This window comes from Hemitrygon akajei, chromosome 21 (genome assembly GCF_048418815.1).
Source record: "Hemitrygon akajei chromosome 21, sHemAka1.3, whole genome shotgun sequence".
Classification (NCBI taxonomy): Eukaryota; Metazoa; Chordata; class Chondrichthyes; order Myliobatiformes; family Dasyatidae; genus Hemitrygon; species Hemitrygon akajei.
Window position 1 is genome coordinate 49,497,468 of NC_133144.1, and position 21,919 is coordinate 49,519,386.

Genomic DNA, 21,919 nt, shown 5'->3' on the forward strand with positions numbered 1-21,919 from the left:
AACGCATTATGTTGGGTGATGCCTCACCCATCATTAAAGACTATTTGACTGGGCAGAAATCCTGCAATAGTTTTCTGCTTTAGTTTTCAAATTTCTGGAGCAGGATTTGAACTCAAAATCATGGAGGCAGGTGTATAGTCCATTGTGCTGCAGTGGGCACCCTGTCCTGCCCCACAACAATGTGTATGATTTTTGTCTTCCTGGTTAATTTCCTCAGCCCTCTCTGCAAGGGAGTAAACTGTCTGTGGGTGGATCTTTAAAGGGTAGCCAAATTCTCTGCTTTGGAGTGAAGGAGGATGAGAGGTGACTTGATAGAGAAGTGCAAGATGATAAGGGGCGTAAATAGAGTGGACAGCAGGCACCTTTTTTCCCGGAGAAGAAATGGCTAATACAAAAGGGCACAATTTTAAAGTGATTGGAGGAAGATACAAGGGGGATATCAGAGGGTAGGTATTTTACACAGAGTGTGGGAAGTGTATGGTGCTCATTGCTGGGGGTGGTGATAGAGGCAGATACATTAGAGACATTGATGAGATACTTAGGTAGACTCTTGATTCCATGCTATTGATTTGACTTTTCCTTGACTAGGTCATCGTGTATGTCGAGGATGTGAACGATGAGGTGCCTGTTTTTACCCAGCAGCAGTACAACCGACTGGGCCTGAGAGAGACAGCAGGGATTGGCACATCAGTCATCGTGGTCCGAGCAACCGACAGGGATACGGGTAACACTCTTCTTCTGGACCTGGGTTGGGTTCTCTGTATGTACACATTGAACAGAGAGAAATATCTTTCAAAGAAGCAACAAAAGGGGAGACTTCGCTCAAGACTTATGAATCTTTGGACTTCATTACTACAGACATCTGTGATTTTCAGTTAGAGTTGGTTGAAGGTGAATTAAGATCAAATGATAGGGATAATGTTTGAGAAAGTCAAATCACAGAAACTCTCCCAACCTATCTTGCACAACAGTTGTTCTTCCATTAATTGGGATCTGACCATCACTGGCAAGGCTAATGTTTATTGCCCATCCTTAATTCCATGTGAGAAAGTGCCAGCAAACCACCTCCTGGAGTCCTTTTGGTGAAGTTAGTCCTATAGCACTGATAGCCAAGGAATTCCAGCACTTAGACTCATTTATCATGAAGGGATAGTGAAAATCTTCCATATCAGGAAATGGCATGAAGGAAGGGAGTCTGTGGTGGTGACCAAAGGGCCAGTTAAGTTCATTAGTTTGTATTGTATGAGACTTTGGTTATGGAGTGAATATCTCTGGTTTACTTGTTCAAATGATCTTACTGAGCTCAGTTTCCGTGTGAAGAAACAACCTTTGACATTCCCCACTATACTTCCTATCAACTACCTTCAAATTATGCCATGGGATTACTTTGTTCTACCATGGGATTTCTTCATGGAGTACTGGAGAAAAGATTACTGTACTGGTTTTGGAGGCAGTGTGGAGGAGGTTCACCAGGCTGATTCTGGAGATGAGGAGAAATTGAGTCACTTGGAACTATACTTACTGGAAGTCAAAAGAACAAGAAGAGATCATATAGAAACAAATTAAATTATGAAGGGGTAGGTAAGATAGAGGCAGGAAAATTATTTCCACTGGTAAGTGAGACTAGAACTGGGGAACTTAGTAAGTGAGAGTAGTCTGACTGTCTGGGACATGTAAGTAAGTATGAACTAGGGAACATAACCTCAAGATTTGATGGAATAAATTTAGGACAGAGATGAGGAGAGAATGGTTTTCAAGAGAGTCGTGAATCTTTGGAATTCTCTGCCCAGGGAAGCAGTAGAGATTACCTAATTTACTATATTTAAGACACAGTTAGACAGATCTTTGCATAGCAGGAGAATTAAAAGTTATGGGGAAAAGCCAGGTAGGTGAAGCTGGGTCCATTGCCAGATCATCAAGGATCTTATGGAATGGCAGAGCAGATTCAACAGGCTAGATGGCTGACATCTGTTCCTATTTCTTATGTTTCTTACCTGTCAGGAAACAATCAGGGGTTTTCACATCCCATCTGAAAGATGGAACCAGCAACAGTACAGGAGCTCTTCAGTATATCATTGACTTTTCAGACTAGATTACAATATTCATGCTTTCTGACTCAGAAATGACAGTGGTGGGCACAGTTTTCCCTTTACATTTCTCAAATATATTCAAGCAGTCAGAATTTCAAGAGTATGGCTTAACACTACTCTTAAGTGTGGGATCAGGACCTGATACTGTTTCAATATGATAATGATCTATAGAGATAAGACCTGATACTGTTTTGATGGGTAATTATAATTACCTGAAACTACAATTCCTTTATTATAATGAGTACACACAATATGCTATGCGTATCAACGTGATCACAAACCAATATACATGTAAACACAATGCATAGAACGATGTGTGTGTGTGTGAGAGAGAGAGAGAGAGAGAGAGAGAGAGAGAGAGATGCATTTATAGCATTATATAAACCTGTCTTGCTATGCTGAGTCTGCCCTGCCTAACTATGCCCAGCCATACCTGGACAAGATGGAAAACTTCTCAGCTTACGTTGTGGGCAACATTTTAACTGACTTGAATTATGAATTGAAGTAACAAATATAGGTGACCTTTAAAACAAAATGGTGTATGATAGGGAATTTTCATAGTGATTGTCATGATCAGGAGGCCAAAATCCACAAGAGAGCACCCAAAAGTATTCAGGAAGCAGAATTTTTGTTTTTCAGTGCTATTTATGGTTGGTGATGTGAATGGTCTTGTATTACTGGAAGTTACATGGAATATTTTGTATTCATTTCCAGGTGCTGGGGGTATAGTAGCCTACACAATTTTGACTGGGTCAGAAGGGAAGTTTTCCATTGATGAGAGTACAGGCCTTATTACAACTGTAGATTACTTGGATTATGAAACCAGCACAAGTTATCTGATGAATGTCTCTGCTATGGACCAAACTCCACCCTACAACAAGGGGTATTGCACTGTCTATGTCACCCTGTTAAATGAATTGGATGAACCTGTGCAGTTTACAAATTCAACGTACGAAGCTACGATTACAGAGAACATCGCGACTGGCACTGAGGTGGTTCAGATTCAAGCCCGTTCTGCTGACAACATGAACCTGATCACCTACAGATTTGACCCCGACACATCTGCTCAAACCTTGTCCCTGTTCCAGATAAACAGAGTCACCGTAAGTATATGTGTTGATTCTCTGCTAATTCATAATGTGTCAAGTTTAAATGATTCACTGTACTATCTCAAGTGCAAGCCTTTTTTTTTTGCTGTAAGACCGTAGGAGCAGAATTATGCCATTCAGCCCATTGAATCTGCTTCATCATTCAATCATGGCTGATTTATTTTCCCCTTCAACCCCATTCTACTACCTTCTCCCTGTGACCTTTAACACCCTTACTAATCAAGAACCATGGTTTAACGGCTCATCTAAGAAATGCTCCCACTGATAATGGAGCACTCCTAGAGTATAAGAAATAGGAGTAGAATTATAACACTTGGCCTATCAAGTCTGTACTGCCATTAGATTTATGGCTGATTTATTATCCCTCTTAACCACATTCTCCAGATTTCTCCCCATAACCTCTGATGCCCTTACCAGTGAAGAACCTATCAACCTCCGCTTTCAATATTCATTCTCTCCACAGCTGTTTGTGGCAATGAATTCCACAGTAAATAGTTTCGATTAATTTTTCCTCATCCAGTGAAGGGGAAGTAATTGTTCTAGATTTTGCCGAAGAAATATCAATAAAATTACTTGTGGTTTCCTTGCCTAATGTCATGGAAAAATACAGCATGAAACTGGCATGTCGGCCTACTGAGTCCTTACTGACTATCAAGCACCCATTTGCACTAACCCACTTTTTTCTTGACCTCATATTAATATGAACTTGCCCCAGATTCTACATCTCACCTATACACCAGGGCAATTTACAGTGGCCAGTTGATCCACTAACCGGCATATCTCTGGGCTGTGGGAGTAAACAACAATACCTGGAAAGATCTGCATTCATCCCGGAATCAACCCTGTCTTGTGGAAATTATGGGGACTCCTGGAACCTGGGACCCAACTTGGATTAGTACGAGTTGAAAACCCAGCCTGCCTTTTCCTAGCCTGCCATCTTTACTTCAGGTACACCACCAGAACTTGCCGATTGGAGCTGCCCCCTCAGAGATCTCGGCATTAATACACTAGAATGGTCTCTGGTGCGGTATTTGCTGTCATTCCACTGGGAAAATGGCAGCACCTTTGGAATTTCCTTCATGCATAATGCAGAAATCCTGATTGGCAATTCAGTGCACCGGTAAATGGTGTGTTGTTTGCAGCCTCTACAGCAGTCAAGAGAAATTCAGTGAACTTATATCAACTTCAGGTACTTTTTGAGCTAATTCCACCGCAAAACATTCTGAAAATGCCTACTTTTGTTATCAGATGTAAGTGAGTTTTAGTAATATATTTATAGTTCCTGCTTCAAAAACACTGCTGTCCAATAAAAGTTTTTTTTTAATGAAGTAAATTGTAATTTGTTTATAGGGATATTTGAACATATGATTTCGGCTTTAAAATTAAATTTATTGTCAATTTCAAATTGTAATTAATTTGTTTAGCATTGTAAGATGTTTAAAACCCTATTCAGGATTATTTTTCATGTTGTGATTTGTTGTCTGTGAAATGTACAACATGATTGGTGGCATGGCCAGCTTGATGTTGCTTCCATTGGTAGGCATTGCTCTCTCTGCCCCCAACCTTTAAATTAATGTTGGTGGGGGAGGGGGGGGGAATTCTCGCCAAATGCAACTTCTGAGTTGTGCATTTTCCCACACTGGACCTAAAGCGAATTGGAAATAAAAGGTGAAGCAAACTCTCACCAGGTTGGGTAGCATCTGTAGAAAGAGAAATAGCTACAGTAATACAGACCCTTTGAACTGAAGGAGGGGAAGGAAAATTAATTGGTTTAAAGTTGCTTTTAAAGAGGATGTGTCTTGGGCTTCGTTTCTGCTGGAGCAAGTTAAGGTCACAGGCCTCTTTTATTGGATGGTCATAACATTACAGCATTCAGCCAGACTGGTCTCAGTCGTGAGCTAGTCCCATCTGTCTTGTGTTTAGCCCATGGCCCTCTGAACCTCCACTCTGGCTTTTCAGTTTGCTAGTACGCCCACTTCATTGAGACCTCTGTTGGTTAAGGTCAACCATGGATGTTATGTCCTAGTTATCTACGTGATATGCAAGCCAGGTCAGTAAGTTATGAAGAGCAAGCTGTTACCAATGCAGCGGGATCTACCTCTCTGCACAGCTGATGAATTCAAAGGAACAGCAGAGACCGATACAGTTTTGTACCCAACTCAACTTCTTCTCTTTCTAGCAGAGTTCCAGAGCTCCGAATTCATTTGAAATTCTGGGACAAGATACAGGAGCTTGAAAGCTTGGATGTCCAGATTTCAGAACAGCTTCTCCCTCACCGCTATCAGACTTCTAAACCAATTATCTCTTTCCTTTTCCCTTCTTTGTAGTGCTGTCACTTCTCGGACTCTTAATTCCACCTTATTGACAATTTAGCACTTCTTTTTGTATTAGAACAGATTACACTAAACTGTGTGTACACCATTTTGCTATTTTGTGCTCATCATTGTATTTGTTGTTGCATTTATGATTATTATTGTTATTATAATGTATACTGTTCACTTGTGGGCTTCGTGTAAATGAAGAATTTCACTGGGCCCTGGTATATATGACAATAAACAAGATCTCAACTAACATTTGGAATAAGATAAAATAGGTGACATCCCCAGCAAATGTCCATCTCCCACAGGACATGCCCTCTTCTCATTGCTACCATAAAGAAGGAGGTACAGGAGCCTGAAGACACCCACTGAATGTTTCAGGAACTACTTCTTCCCATCCGCTATCAGATTTCTGACTGGACAATGAACCCATGAGCACCACTTCAGTATTTTCCCTCTCTTTTTGCACTATTTATTTAATTTTTATAAATAGTATATATTTTTATATATAAATAGTAGCAAGCATTTGGTCCATAATAACAGATGAGGAAGCTCTTAACTCAATAACCGTTTTATTGTGATAAGCACAAAACAGACCATGCACCATGACCCAGAGAGTGAACCTGACCAGTCTCACACAGGCAGGGGAGGTGACCATCACACAACCCGGTTACTTTTATGGTGACCCACTAGTACACAAGCAAATAACTGTATAATCCAAGCTAAAATATAACAATAAATGAACTGTAAATTCCCCCCCCCCCATAATCCCTCTAAAGCATTTTAACACAAGAACAATAAACAGTGCTAGTTATTAGAAATGCAGGGGCGGGCTGTCAACCATGCCCTCCCCCCAGAGCAACACTATATACGTATACACACATTGCCTATAAAAATTATTTAACATGCCCCCCCAAAAGATTTCATGTTTTCTTGTTTCACAACATTGAATCACAGTGGATTTAATTTAGCTTTTTATACACCGATCAATACAAAAAGACTCTTGTGTCAAAGTGAAAACAGATCTCTACAAAGTAATTTAAATTAATTACCAATATAAAACACAAAATAATTAATTACACAAGTATTCAACCCCCCCCCCCTTTTTAATATGACACACAAATCATCCCCGGTGTAGCCAACTGGTTTCAGAAGTCACAAAATTAGCTAATTTTCCCTCGGGATCAATAAAGTATGTCTGTCTGTCAAATGGAGATCTGCATTTCGAGACCTGTGTGCAGTCAAGGTGTTCCAACTGACTGTAGTAAAAATAATCCTGTATCTGGAAGGTCTACACCATGAAGACAAAAGAACACTCCAAACAACTCCAGAAAATGTTATTGAAAAGTATACGTCAGGAGATGGATACAAGAAAATTTCCAAGTCATTGAATATTCCTGGGATTGCAGTTAAGTCAACCATCAAGAAATGGAGAGAATATGGCACAGCTGTAAAGCTCCTTAGAGCAGGCCATCGTCTAAAACTGAGTGGCCGTGGAAGAAGGGGGACTAGTGGGACAAGAGACCTATGACAACTCTGGAAGAGTTACAAGCTTCAGTGGATGAGATGGGAGAGATGGCAAATACAACAGTTGCTTCACCAGTCACGGCTTAATAAGAGAGAGTGGCAAAGAGAAAGCGGCAAAGAGAAAGCCACTGTTGAAAAAAACTCACATGAAATCTCAGCTTGAGTTTGCCAAGAAGGCACGTGGGAGACTGAAGTCAGCTGGAACCAGGCTTGAGTTTTTTGGCCAGCAGACTAAATGCTATGCTTGGCATAAGCCAGACACTGGACATTATCAGAAATACACTATCCCTAACATTAAGTATGGTGGTGGCTGCATCATACTCTGGGGTTGTTTCACAGCAGCAGGCCCTGGAAGGCTTGTGAAGATAGAGGGTAAAAAGAATGCAGCAAAATACTGGGAAATCCTGGAGGAAAACTTGATGCAGTTTGCAAGAGGACTGTGACTTGAGAGAAGATTTGTTTCCCAGCAAGACGGTGACCCCAAGCATAAAGCCAGTGACACATGTAACACCCTGGGAAAGGTTTCACTGCTAATGTAATGGTTTTTCTATACCAGTAGTGTTTGGGTTATGGCTGGAGATAACGGGCTTTGGAATGTGCGTCGTCCAATGAAGGGAATGTTTTATTCTTGTTGTGTGCCTGAGACCGAGGGGATCTGGGTCTTTTGTTCAACGGAAGATGAAGAGAGAAGGTGCCAGAAAGGAGAGGTCCTAGACACCAGAAAGGAGTGGACTTGGAGTGGGGCTGGGAGTTGACGAAGCCCAGGGAAATCGATGGAGGGCCAACAGAAGGGAAACCGTGAGCTCCAACTTCTGCACAGTTTCACTATAATGGGCCCTTTTCGTTTTGTTTTACTTTACTAACCCTTCAGTCAAATTAAGAATTATAAAGCTAAATCGTTTAATTGTATAAGGTGTACCATCTGTTATTTCGTGGTACTTATTTGCAACAGGGTAACAGATCATGCAGCATCCACACAAATAGGAGGTTTTGCACCTCAGATTTCACATGCTTGGTGGGGCCAGAGACCATCTTCCCTAGACTAACGCCGCTGGCCGAACCTGAGGGTTATGGATAGGAATGGCTTAAAAAGAACTCAGTTAATGTCCTACAGTGGCCAAGTCAAAGTCCAGATGTCAGTCCAAGTAGAATTTGTGGCTGGGCTTAAAAAGGGTTGTTTGCTCACAATCCCCATGCAATCTTACAGAACTTGAGCAGTTTTGTAAAGAACAATGGGGAAAAATAGCAGTGTCCAGATGTGCAAAGCTGATACAGACCTATCCACACAGACTCAATGCTGTAATTGCTGCCAAAGGAGATTCTACTAAATATTGACTTGAAAGGGTGAATACTTACTGCAATCAAATATTTTGTATTTTATATTTGTAATTTAGATCACCTTGTAGAGATATGTTTTCACTTTGACACAAAAGAGTCTTTTTCTGGAATTATGATGTTGTGGTCATTGCAGAGACTTGGATGTCCCAGGGGCAGGAATGGCTGCTGAGTGTGCCAGGCTTTAGATGTTTCAAAAAGGACAGGGAGTGAGGCAAAAGAGGTGGGTGTGGCATTGTTAATCAGGGATAGTGTCACAGCTGCAAAAAAAAAGAGGAAGTCATGAAGGGATTATCCACTGAGTCAGTGTGGGTGAAAGTCAGAAACAGGAACGGCGCAGCAACTCTGCTGGGTGTTTTTTTATAGACCCCCCCCCCCCCCCCAATAGTAACAGGGACATTGAGGAGCAGATTGCGAGGCAGATTCTGGAACAGTGCAATAATAATAGGGTTGTTGTGACGGGAGATTTTAACTTTCCCAATATTGACTGGCATCTCCTTAGAGCAAGGGGTTTAGATGAGGTGAAGTTTGTTAGATGTGTTCCTGAAGGTTTCTTGATGCCATATGTTGATAAGTCAACTAGAGGAGAGGCTGTATTTGATCTGGTCTTGGGAAATGAACCAGGTCAGGTGTCAGATCTCTCGGTAGGAGAGCATTTTGGAGGTAGTATCTCCTTTACCATAGTGCTGGAGAGGGATAGGAGCAGACAATTTGGGAAAACATTTAATTGGTGTAGGAGGAAATACAGTATGATGTAATTAGGCAGGAACTTCATGGCAAAAATGTGTCAAACGTTCAGGGAATATTTGCATGGCATTCTACATAGGTATATTCCATTGAGACAGGGAAAGGATGGTAGAATAAAAGAACAATGGTGAACAAAGGATATGGAAAATCTAGTTAAGAAGAAAAGAAAAGAAACTAGGTACTGATAGAGTTCTAGAAATTTACAAGGTTACCAGGAAGGAGTTTAAGAGTGAAATTAGGAATGCTAGAAGAGGATATGAGAAGGCCTTGACGAGCAGGATTAAGCAAAACCCAAAGGCATTTCACAAGTATGTGAAGAGCACAAGGATGAGCCGTGTGACAATAGGACCAATCAGGTGCAGTACTGGGAAAGTGTGTACTGGAGTTGGAGGAGGTAGCAGAGGTACTTAATACTTTCAGTATTAACAAGGGAAAGAACATTGGCAATTGTGAGGATGACTAACAGCAGACTGAAACGCTTGACATTTAGAAATTAAGAAAGAGGATGTGCTGACACTTTTGAAAAGCATTAAGTTAGATAAATTGCCAGGTCTGAAAAAGATATACCCCAGCTTACTGTAGAAAGCAAGGGAGGAGGTTGCTGAGCCTCTGTCAATGATCTTTGCATCATCAATAGGAATGGGAGAAGTACCGGAGGATTGGAGGATTGCAACTGTTGTTCCCTTGTTTAAGAAAGGAAGCAGAGATAACCCAGGAAATTATAGACCAGTGAGTCTTACTTCAGTGGTGGACAAGTTGTTGGAGAAGATCTTGACAGGCAGGATTTATGAGGATTTGGAGAGGCATAACCTGATTAGGGATAGTCAGTATGGCTTTGTCAAGGGCAGATTGTGTCTTACAAGCCCCATTGAATTCTTTGAGGATATAACAAGACACATTGATGAAGGTAGAGCAGTGGATGTTTTGTTAATGGATTTCAGTAAGACATTTGATAAGGTTCCCCATGCAAGGCTCATTCAGAAGCTGAGGAGGCATGGGATCCAAGGAAACCTGGCTTTGTGGATAAATATAAACAGATAAATATTTATGTATATATCCAATTCTTTTTGAGAAATCTATCCTGGGCTATTTTGGAAATGTTTTAGATCTGGATTGCAGACTGCTGTTCGTGTGATATCACAATCTTATTGTTGCCTTCACATTACAGGGGGTAATAACAGTCAGAGGGCATGTGGATCGGGAGAAAGGTGATTATTATCTGATTACTGTCATAGCGGATGATGGTGGACCCAGAAAAGACTCCACTGTGGTGAGCTTGTGTTTTTATTAATCAAAGCAATTTAATATATTTAGAGTTTGTTGTAGATAAAGGTAAGCATTTTATTCATCAAATTAGTGATGTCAGCAATGGCTGTCATCTATCTTCTGACCATGGGAACAGAACATGACACTGTTATTGGGAGGAGAAGCAAATGATGAGACACAAGAACCTAGAAATTTGTGCCACCTTCAGGCATATAGGAACTTTTTAAAAAAAAACAGATCTGCTCTCTTAATTACACCTGGAGTCAATCATCTAACCTTGCACTTAACCCTGCTCCATTCTCTAAATCACTGCCCATAGCGGCTTCCCTGATCCTTTCCATAGTTCTCTGTGGATACACATCATCTGCTCCCACTGTTTCCAAAGATGCTCTCCCAATCTACGGTCCTTTTTGTTTTGATTGGTTATCAACAGAGAACGCTGGCAAGGAGTAAGCAGAACAAAGTCTGAACCTAGCAACACACAAAACGCTGGAGGAACTCAGCAGGCCAGTCAGCATCCGTGGAAAAGAGTAGTCGACTGTACTCTTTTCCATAGGTGCTGCCTGGCCTGCTGAGTTCCTCCAGCATCTTGTGTGTGTTCCTTGGATTTCCAGCATCTGCAGATTTTTTTCTTCTTTGACTTTGAATTTAGTTCTGCTCACTCCTGAGCATAATCTGCCACACAGTCCTGGATCCCATTCAGCTAGCAATCACAATAGTCCTGGAAATCTTGAATTATCACTGGTGTTCACCAGTGACCTGTTAGCACCACAGTGTGATTAGTGTAACAATGCCTATGTCATTTTCTAGTGTGAATCAGAGCTTAGAGCTTTGGGACAAAGGTAATAACCCTTCCACTGACTGCCCATTCCGTGGTGACTGTGTTGAAATATCCTTGCCAAAGTGATTTTGTATCATAGTGTTATGCAAAGTATTCACTTTCCATCCAACTTTTCAATCTCAACAGCAGAATTTATTGGGGAAAATTAAAGTGGCACATTATTGAGGCTAAGATCTTACAACATTAAATTTCTTAAAAGCTGTTGCAAAATGATTGATGTTGTGACTTGTTTGATTAATTGCTTCCTTTGTTTCTCTCTTATCGTGGCTATGCAGAAGGTAAGTTTTGTGTATCAGCGCTGTTTGTGCCTAGTGCGTTACCTCAGTTGAGCAATGCATGTTGCATGCTACCTGGTCACGTTTGATCCCTCAGGAGAATTATATGTTTTTTTCCCCCCCAAAGAGCATGTCTGAAACTCATGACATCTATCACTTAGAAGACCAATGGTGAAGGCACACAGTCACATACCAAACTGGAATATATTCATATTTATCCTTTAGCTTCCTCCCTAAGAACATTATGAGGGTATTTTGATCATAAGGACTAGAGATTAATTGCTACATTTTCAACAATAATGAGTGATAGGAAATGGTGGCCTTGCCAATGAAGCCCATTTCCCATGAAAGAACAATTAAAAAATAACCTTCGAGGAAGGGGAAGGAAGTTTCTTCCAGTTCCCTGGTGAATAGTTAACCCTCAATTAGCATGCTTTAAAGAATAAAAAAAATGTTTATCATATTGCTGTGTGTGTATCCTTGCCCTGTGGAAGCTGCTGGCTGCATTCCCTACATCAACACAGTATCTAGATTTTGCTGCTGTGTCTGAGGTACATTGGAACATCTTAAAGCTCTGCTGAAAACAGTTAGAGTCATAGAGAAGTACAGTGCAGAAACAGGCCCTTCGACCTATCTAGTCTATGCCTGCTCCCATCGATGTGTACTTGGACCATATCCCTCCATACCCCTACTATCCATGACCAAATAGATTAGAAGTATTAATTTTTTTTTAACTGCAGCTGCTGGAAAGCTGAAACAAAAATTTAAAAAATTGCTGGGAAAAACTCAACAGGCAGCATCTGTGGGATCAGTGAATATTTGCATTCTGACAAAAGGCTGCAGACCTGAAATATTAAACTTCCATTGATTCTGTTTCATTCTTGATGATCTGCTGAGTTTTTCCAACATGTTTTGTTTTTGATTAGAAATACAAGGTTTCATTTCTAGCACTAGGAACAACAAATCAGCATATTGTGTTTTAAAATGGCTTGCATTTCAGGTTTGTTCATTGTGTAGAATGACTACCTGAGCAGGTGCAAGTCCATTTCCAGCTGTTTCGGAATCCAGTTATTAGGTACTAAGCTACGTAAAGTGTATCCACAAATGACTGTACTGTACAATATTTGTGGCTCTTTAGAGAGAGGCGTCTTGTTTGCTTTTCTGGGCTATGGGAGGAGACAGAGAGCGAGGAAGGTTAAGGAAGTGGGGTACTGGAGAAGAGGGAAGGTGAATCAGGGAGATTTGAGGGAAGGATTGAGTGAGGCAAGTAAGTCTGAGAGGGACGGGAAGGGAAGGAAGAAGGAAAAAAACAAACTACTGTACACAAAAATGGGCAGTTTTGGATCAAGCCTTCATCTGGACTGAAAGAATAAAATGGAGGTGCAAAGAGTTAAGTGGGAGGGGTGGAGTAAGAGCTGGTAAGTGATATCTGGATCAAGGTGAGGAGGGATGATTGGTGGAAATAGCAACAAAGGCTAGGAGGTAAATTGGTGGTGCAAAGAGTTTCAAAAGGGAAGGAAGTGAGATGAGAAGAGATACGGGGAGGGATAAAGGAAGGGAGAATTGAAGGAGGGATGTGACTAAAATGCTGTTGCTGGTGACGAGTGTGTGGACAAGAATATGCTTCAAAGGTTTCAAAGGTACAATTTAGCATCAGAGAAAGTATGCAACGTACATCCTGAAATGCTTTCTCTTTGCAACCATACACAAAAACAGAGGAGTGCCCCAAAGAATGAATTACAGTCAAATGTTAGAACCATTAAAAACCATTAAAAGTTACCCCCCACCAGCTCCCCCCCCATGCGTAAGTGGCAGCAAGCAACGCACGATCCCCCCTCCCCCCACCAGCAAAAAAAAGTATCGGCACCCACCACTGAGCACTCAACCGTGAGCAAAGCAACAGCAAAGACACAGACTTGCAGTTACCCCACAGACAATGTGTTTCACCCGATATTTGACATTCCACAGGCTCTCTCTCTCCCTAATAAGGGAGAAAGAGGTGTCTCTGTTTTCCCAGGGAGCAGGGAGACATAACAAACAACATGCTGGTTTATGATGTTAAAATTCCACCACGTCGCTTTTTTTGAGTTCTGTGCCCATAAAACTAGGCACAGAACTGCAGATGTTCTAACTCCCCTGACGACACATGGGTCTCCTGTCAAGACACCAACCCTCGATCCGCCCATCTCCTGTGCCAAACAACAACGGCCGGTGATGAAATCCCGAGAGCGGGACCCATTCCTGCCAAGAACTGAAGTTAGCGTGTTACTCCAGGTCAGGGTCTTCGAAAGAACCCTGAAAAGGAAAAATAAAGATATTAAAGATGGAAATAGAGTTGCTTCTGAAGATGTAAGCAAAGGAGTCGCCGTTTAGTGCCATCTTCACTCGGCTCCGCCTTTTTGAATACGTTTGTTTGTTTTTGTGTGTGTGTGTTCATCTACACAGTGAATCAGCTTAATTGGACACATATACATGAGCTTAGACAATGTACCGGAGTCTGTTAATCAAAAGCTTGAAACTCTTTGCCATTGCATCAAGGCAGTGTGCTGTGCAATAACACTTCTGCTCAAAGAAATCAAGCAGGCAGCTTCGACTCTTAAGAAGTGGAATGATGTGGGTATCATTGTCAGATCCAGCATTTATTTCTATTTGCCTTTGAACTAAAGAGCTGGCTAGGGATTTCAGAGTCAGTCAAGCTGCTGTGGGTCTGGAGTCACATATATGCGGGACAGAGTAAGAATGACAGATGTCCTTTTCTAAAGAGCATGAGTAGATAGCAAAGCCCGGCAGATTCCCAGTGGAATAACAGCTCTTGAATTTCTGAACTGTGTTACTTCAAAGCAGTAACAAAATGTGGAAATGAGCTTCCCTCGCATAGATCGAACATCTCTGTCAATGTGCTCAAGTTCAGAAGAGTGAGGGGGTGGGGTTCTCATTGAAGCCTATCAAATAGTGGAAGGTGGACATGGAGTGGACATGGGAGTCTAAGCACAGAGGGCACAGCCTTGGAACACAAGGACATCCCTTTAGAGCAGAGATGAGGAGGAATGTCTTTAGTCAGAGGTCGGTGAACCTCATTGCCACAGACAGATTGGAGGCCAATTAATGGGTATTTCTAAAGTGTTCGAGATTCAGGCATTCTCTCACTCCTCCTCTTGGGTAGAAGAAATGAGTTTACTTAAATATTGACAGGAGCCAGCACAATTAAAAATGCAGTTGAAGAATTCAGAGTAAAATCTTTCAGCAATCTGATAACAAAAAGTAATTATTTTAATCTTTGGACAAATTAGATGCCAGAGAACTACGAGCTCTTATCTTCTGTTGCCATGGATTAAAAAGTAAATCTGAGGTGAAGAGAATTTTCTGCTCAGGGAATGGCGAACCTGTGGAGCACTCTAGCTCAGAGACCAGCTGATACCAATTTATTGAATATATATGCAAAGAGGTGTTCCGGAGGCTAGAGAGATTAAGTGATATGGGAGAAAGCTGCATCATGATACTGAATTTAGATGCAAGTCATTATCATATTGAATTGCAGAACAGGCCAGAAGGATTGAATGGCCTACTCCTGCACTTATTTACTATGCTCCTAACTGATTGCAGACGGAACTGTGTGTCAGAAAACAGAACTAAAGCCAAACGAATTCCAGAAGGTAGAATAGTAAGCCTCTGTGACGGTGAACTAAATTTCTTTGCGATGTCCTTGGAGCATTAAAAATGCTGGCTATTGAATTAATTTTGTTATTTCCTCTCTTTACTTCTAATGATCTATACAAGCAAGTTTCACTGCCTAAAAAGTGAGTGGGGTAATAGGCTGAGTCTCAATAGAAAATCCTTCTCTGATGCAGAGAAAGTGCTGATTGGTACTGAAACTTCTGTGATCTTGAGGAGAGTCCAAACCACAGTTTGTAACTAGTTCTGTATATTATCAGGCAAAATTATAAGACATAAACTAAATAAAGAGTAGGAAATGTTTCACCATAGCAGAAGTGACAAAAACTGGATGACATGGGAAGAGGTTCAGAGAGGATCAAATGAAGAATTCTTTACCTTGATGGTGGTTGGGAGCTGAAATGCACCACCTGAGTGGACGGTGAGAGAGATAACATTAACAACATTGAAGAATTATTTAGGCATGTGCTTGAGTTGCCTTGAGCTAGCAGGCTATACACCAATTGATGATCACCATGGATATAGTGGGATGAAGAGCCTAGTCCTATTCTGAATGACTCTGACTTTCTTTGCATTTAAAACATGATAGCATAGAACCATCGTTGTCATAGACAAGAAATGAAGATTAGCTTTATTTGTCACATGTACATCAAAACATCCAAACATATAGCAAAAGGCTACATTTAAGGGTGACATGATAGTGTAGTGGTTAGAGCAATTGTTTTACAGCATCAGTGATCACTGTTTGGCCATGCTTCTGATGCCTACAGAGCATACCTACATCTCATTAACCCTTTGGAATGGCATCTTTCAAATGGGGGATGAAACCAGAGCACCCAGAGGAAACCCATGCAGTCACAGGGAGAATGCACTATCTCCTTACAGGCAGCAACATGGTTTGAGCCCCAAACAGTGATCACTGGCACTGTAAAACAATTGCCTTAACCACTATCATGCCACCCTTAAATGTAGCCAACATTGGTATGTTTATCTTCTAATTGCTCTTCCACTAAATAGCTGGAAGCACTCTCACCTTACTGCTGTTATGTTCATAAGAAACTAATGATAATCAATTCTTTGGTAAGGATTAGAAGTGTGTATCGACCACAAAGCCTCCCTTACAAACAAAGATGGGACAGGCTAGGATTGTACCCACAGGAAATTAGTAGCATGAAAGAAAACTTGATTGATGTGAGAGGAGTCATGGCAGGCAGATGCGGAGAACATATTTCCTCTTTTGGACTGGATGAGAACGACGGGTCATGATTTTAAAACAATATCAGGTCACCTATTTAATATAGAAATAAGGCAAATTGCTTTTCAGAGGGCCATGACTCATTTGAACGCTCAAAGGGATGTAGAAGCAGGGTCTTTGAATGCTTATATGGCAGGGTAGATAGTTTCCTGGTAAAGAATGAGATAAAAAGTTATCCCAGGGTAGGCTGGAAAATGAAATGTACTCCATCCCCTCTCTTCATCTTCTTATTCTGGCTTCTTCCTCCCTTCCTTTCCAGTCCTAATGAATGGTCTCGATCTGAAACGTTGACTGTTACTTCATCTCTGCAGATGGAACTTGACCTCATCCTTAACATGGGAGATTGGAACATGCAGATCGATTGGGAAAATCGGGTTGGAAATGATCTCAAGATAGTGAGATTGTTAAATGCCTACAAGATGGCTTTTTAGAGCAGTTTGTTCTTGAGCCTAGAAGGGGATCAGCTATATTGGATTGGGTGTTATGTAAAGAACCAGAGGTGATTGGGGAGCTTAAGGTAAAGGAACCCTTAGGAGGCAGTGATCACAATCTGATTGAGTTAAGCTTGAAATTTGATAGGGAGAAAGTAAAGTCTGGCATAGCAGTATTTCAGTGCAGTAAAGGCAATTATGGTGGTATGAGAGACAAGTTTGCCAATGTGAGTTGGAAGGAGATGCTGGCAGGGTTGACAACAGAGCAGCAACATTGTGAGATTCTGGGAAAAATTAGGAAAGCACAAGATAGATGTATTCCAAAAACAAAGAAATACTCAAATGGCAAAATGGTACAACCAAGGCTGACGAGGGAAGTCAAAGCTAATACAAAAGCAAAAGAGAAGGCATACAACAAAGCAAAAATTAGAAGGAAGGCAGTGGATTGGGTAGCTTTTAAAACCCTACAGAGAGCCACTAAAGGAATCATCAGGAGCAAAAAGATGAAATATGAAAGCTAACTAGCAAACAATATCGAAGTGGATTGTAAAAGCTTTTTCATGTATGTAAAAAGTAAGAGATGAGAGGGAATATAGGATGCTAGAAAATGAGGCTGGAGAAATAATAACAGGGGCCAAGGAGATGGCAGATGAACTAAATGAGTATTTTGCATCAGTCTTCATTGTGGAAAACACTAACAGTGTGCCAGATGTTGAACGGTGTGAGGGAAAAGAAGTGAGTGCAGTTACTATTACAAGGGAGAAGGTGCTCAAGAAGCTGAAAGACCTAAAGGTACATAAGTCACCCGGACCAGGTGAACTGTACCTTAGTGATTGTGGAGGCATTAGTAATAATCTTTCAAAAATCAGTGGACTCTGGCATGGTGCCAGAGGACTGGAACATTGCAAATGCCACTCCACCCTTTAAGAAAAGAGGGAGGCAGCTGAAAGGAGATTATAGACCAGTTAGCCTGACCTCAGTGGTTGGAAAGATGATGAAGTCGGTTGTTAAGGATGAGGTTATGGAGTACATGTAGACACAGGACAAGATAGGACAAAGTCAGCGTGGTTTCCTAAAGGGAAAATCTTGCCTGATGAATCTGGTGGAATTCTTTGAGGAGATTACACGTAGGATAGATGAAGAGGATGCAGAAGATGTTGTATATTTGGACTTTCAGAAGGCTTTTGACAATATATGGTTTTAGTTGATTGGTAGGAGGCAGCAAGTAGAATAAAAGAATCCTTTCCTGGTTGGTTGCCAATGGTGTTCCACAGGAGTTGGTGTTAGGATCACTTTTTATGCTGTATATCAATGATTTTAATGATGGAATAAATGGCTTTATTGCCAAGTTTGTAGATGATGCTAAGATTAGTGGGGAGGCAGATAGTGTTGAGGAAACAGGTAGGCTTCAGAAAGCCTTAGATAGATTAGGAGAATGGGCAAGAGAGTGGCAAATGAAATACAATGTTGGAAAATGCACGGTCATGCACTTTGGTAGTAGAAATAAGTGTGCAGACTATTTTCTAAATGGGGAGAAAATCCAAAATTTTGAAATGCAAAAGGACTTGGGAGTCCTAAAGGTTAACTTGTAGGTTGAGTCGGTGGTGAGGAAGGTAAATGAAATGTTAGTATTCATTTCAAGAGGTCTAGAATACAAGACCAAGGATGAGATGCTGAAGCTTTTAAGGCACTTTTGAGACCTTACCTTGAGTATTGTGAACAGTTTTGGGCTCCTCATCTAAGAAAGGATATACTGGCATTGGAGAGGGTTCAGAGGAGCTTCACAAAGATGATTTTGGGAATGAACGGGTCATCATATGAGGAGTGTTTGATAGCTCTGGGTCAATGGTTAATGGCAGGATTCCTAGCAGGGTAGAAGACTAGCGGGATCTTGGGGTCCAAGTTGATAAGACCCTTCAAAGTTGCTGGTCAGGTTCATAGAGTGGTGTGGTATGGTGGCCTTTATTAGCCGGGGATTGAGTTGCATCTCTGTAAAACTCTGGTTAAACCACACTTGGATTATTGTGTTTAACTCTGGTTGCCTCATTATAGCAAAGATATAGAAGCTTTAGAGAGAGTGCAGAGGACATTTACCAGGGTGCTGCTTGGATAACAGAACATGCTTTATGAGGAAAGGATGAGAGGTGACTTGACAGAGTTGTATAAGATTCTGGGCGGTAGAGATAGAATTGACAGCCAGCACTTTTTCCCAGGTGGCAATGGCAATACTAGAGGATATCCATTTAAGGTGAGTGGAGAATAGTTTAGGGGAGATGTCAGAGTTTGTTTTTTTTATACAGGGCATGGCAGGTGCCTGGAACTCACTGCCAGGGCTGGTGGTAGTCTTATACAAAAGGGGCACTTATAACACTCATAGATAACCACATGGACATAAGAAAAATAGAGGGCTATGAGCTTGTAAAAGATGCAAAAAGATTCAAACTTCTAAATTATTCAATGTCATTTCCATTGCATAAGTGTAAAGGAGAACAAATTAATTGCTACTGTTACACTGCATCCAATGCAGCCCCCCAAAAAACACAACAAGATAAAGAATACAATAATAAAAACACAATAAATATAAATACATAATATAGCTTATATACATAGTAATAATGCAAAGTCTTTTCTCTTGTTAGTTTATATACGTGCATGAATTGTATGTCTATAAAGTGTGTCTAGGCACAGGAGTGTTTGTACTGAAGGTGACTGACAGGAATTAGTAGGAGGAAAGGGAAAGATTGATTGTGGAGTTAGTTTATATAAGTCAGCACATCATGATTCAAAGGACCTGTACTGTGCTGTTCTGTTCTATGTAAAATCGTGAAACAGTCATGGCCTGAATCTTCCTGGACCCAGTTCAAAGCCATCTGTGGTCCCTACTGTCTGCACACTCCAAGGTTATACTTGGTACTGAAACCTTTCTGAACTTAGGGATCTGGAATCCTGTGCTTTGAATTCTATAGAGACATTTCCTAACTCTGCTGTGTCCTGATAAAACCAACAGTAATACTTAAGTAAACTCACTTCTTCCAACAAAGGGGAGCAGTGCAGAAACCTTGGGATCTACCAAATGTTGGAATCAGCCGCCAGAGGTCTCTTGTTTCCCCAGGAGTTACAGGTTTTCTTTCATGGATGATGATCATGTTTCAGCTCCCAAGGCTAGTCCATGCTTGGGGCTCATTCCTAAAAAGACTTCAGAGCTCCAAATATACAACCCTGTAAAGGTTGAATGTGTGGACTATTGTTAGGAACTAAGCCACTTTCTGTACCACTTTGAATATTCACAGTTCAAGCTTTGTTTGATTTATTTTCTCCTTGCACTTGGCAGCTTGCCCTCAGAAGGCATAGTACAGAGGCTCTACCCTGGAAATAGCCAACTTGGTCCAGAGTTTAGTCGTATATCAAAACTTCAAGAATTTTAAAACAGAGGCAGTCAACAGTATTGGAATTCCTGCAATTATTGTTAAGATAATAAACATTTTAACAATCAAAAATGTAGTTAATTAACGGATTTGAAATAATTATGAACCTTTTTAAAAATAAAGCTTAGCTTTTGCTTGTTAATCTGTAAGCAGAGTCTGCCTTTGAACATCCAATCTCATGCCTAGGATTGGCCACATAATACCAAAGGTGGGGTATTGTGCAGAACCATCTGTCACTCAGCAAGTCCGGGGCTCACAGCCAGTCTGCATAGGCCAAGGACTGAATCCACTGTAATGGCAGAACCTTGGCGATTCCCTTGGAACCACCAGCACAACCATAAGGTTTGCCCCAACTAATCAGCTCCAGGAAAGCCAAACAATAAAGGCCCACACTTTAATTGCTGCATTATTCAGCCAAAGCCAAGAGGTGTTCACAATTTTGTGTTCCAACCTGCTTGGCAGAGAGGAATGGTTGGAGAGTACTGGCGTACAGGTTAAAAAAAGGAATTTGAAGTACGGTATAATGATTGTTCGAGACAGACATGTGGCAGGACTCCTGTCTGAGCTGCTCCATCACCATCGTACTCTTTATCTTTGATCTGTGGTCTGAATTTATCTCTTGGAGTTTAGAAAATGTGTTTCATCCTTTATTTCTAAATGGGATTTCTCCTTTGTTATTCCTGTAAATGTATGCAAGAAAATGAATCTCAGGGTAATATATGGTAACATATAAGTATTTTGGTAATAAATTTATTTTGACTTTGACTTTACGTAGACACGAGTTTAAAACATAGAATAGTAAACAGGACAGAAGTAGGCCCACAATGACCGCATTGCCCATTGCAATCTAACCGATGCTATCTGCTTATAGAAAATCCCCTATATCCTTCCTGCCTGTACAAGTGCCTGTCCAAATGTCTGTTAGATTTTCCTGTTGTATCTGCTTCCGCCACCTTCCCTTCACGGTGCACATACCACACTCTGTGAAAAACAGATCCTTGCCATGTAAATCTCCTTGAAACTTTTGCGCTCTCATCTTTAAGCTGTGCCCTCTAATTTGTCTGTGGCTACTACTGGCAGGATTATTTGAGGGTTGATCTTCCCATTGTTCAGAGTGGCGAATACACAGCAGTTACAAACTCTTCACACAGCTACTGCTGGACCATGCAGGTCCTGATTTAGGCCTAGTTCTGGGTGTGAACATCCATAACGGATTTTAAAACATCTCTTTTTTTTTCCATTTTTGTTATTTTTAATGGGCGGCTCAGTTGGGTGATAGTGCTAATATTGCAGTTGTATTTTTGGTCACCACGTCATTGGATGTGAAGGTTCAGAAGTGGTTCACTAGGACATTGCCTGCAAAAGAGAGTATTAGTTATAAGGAAGGGTTGGACAAACTGGGATTGTTCTTTTTTGGGGGCTTCAGAGGCTGAGGTAGAGCAAGTAGAAGTACATAAAATTATCCAAGGCACAGATGGGGTAGACAGTCAGACTCTTCATCTCAGAGTAGAAGAGCTTAGAATATTAACATAAGAAATATTCAATTCCTGCAGCTGTCTGTAAGGTTCTCCCTGTAATTGTGTGAGTTTCCTCCCACATTTCCAAAGGCACACTATTAGTAAGAGTCA

General features: G+C 41.1%; 1 protein-coding gene across 1 annotated transcript in view; it reads left to right on the forward strand.

The window, feature by feature from the left end:
• cdh23 (cadherin-related 23) overlaps nt 1–21,919 on the forward strand; it is a 1,051,763-nt gene that overhangs the window by 753,506 nt on the left and 276,338 nt on the right. Inside the window, exons 30-32 of the mRNA XM_073025359.1 lie at nt 589–724; nt 2,805–3,193; nt 10,295–10,396. Coding sequence (XP_072881460.1) covers nt 589–724; nt 2,805–3,193; nt 10,295–10,396 — 627 coding nt within the window. The remainder of the gene's footprint in view (nt 1–588; nt 725–2,804; nt 3,194–10,294; nt 10,397–21,919) is intronic.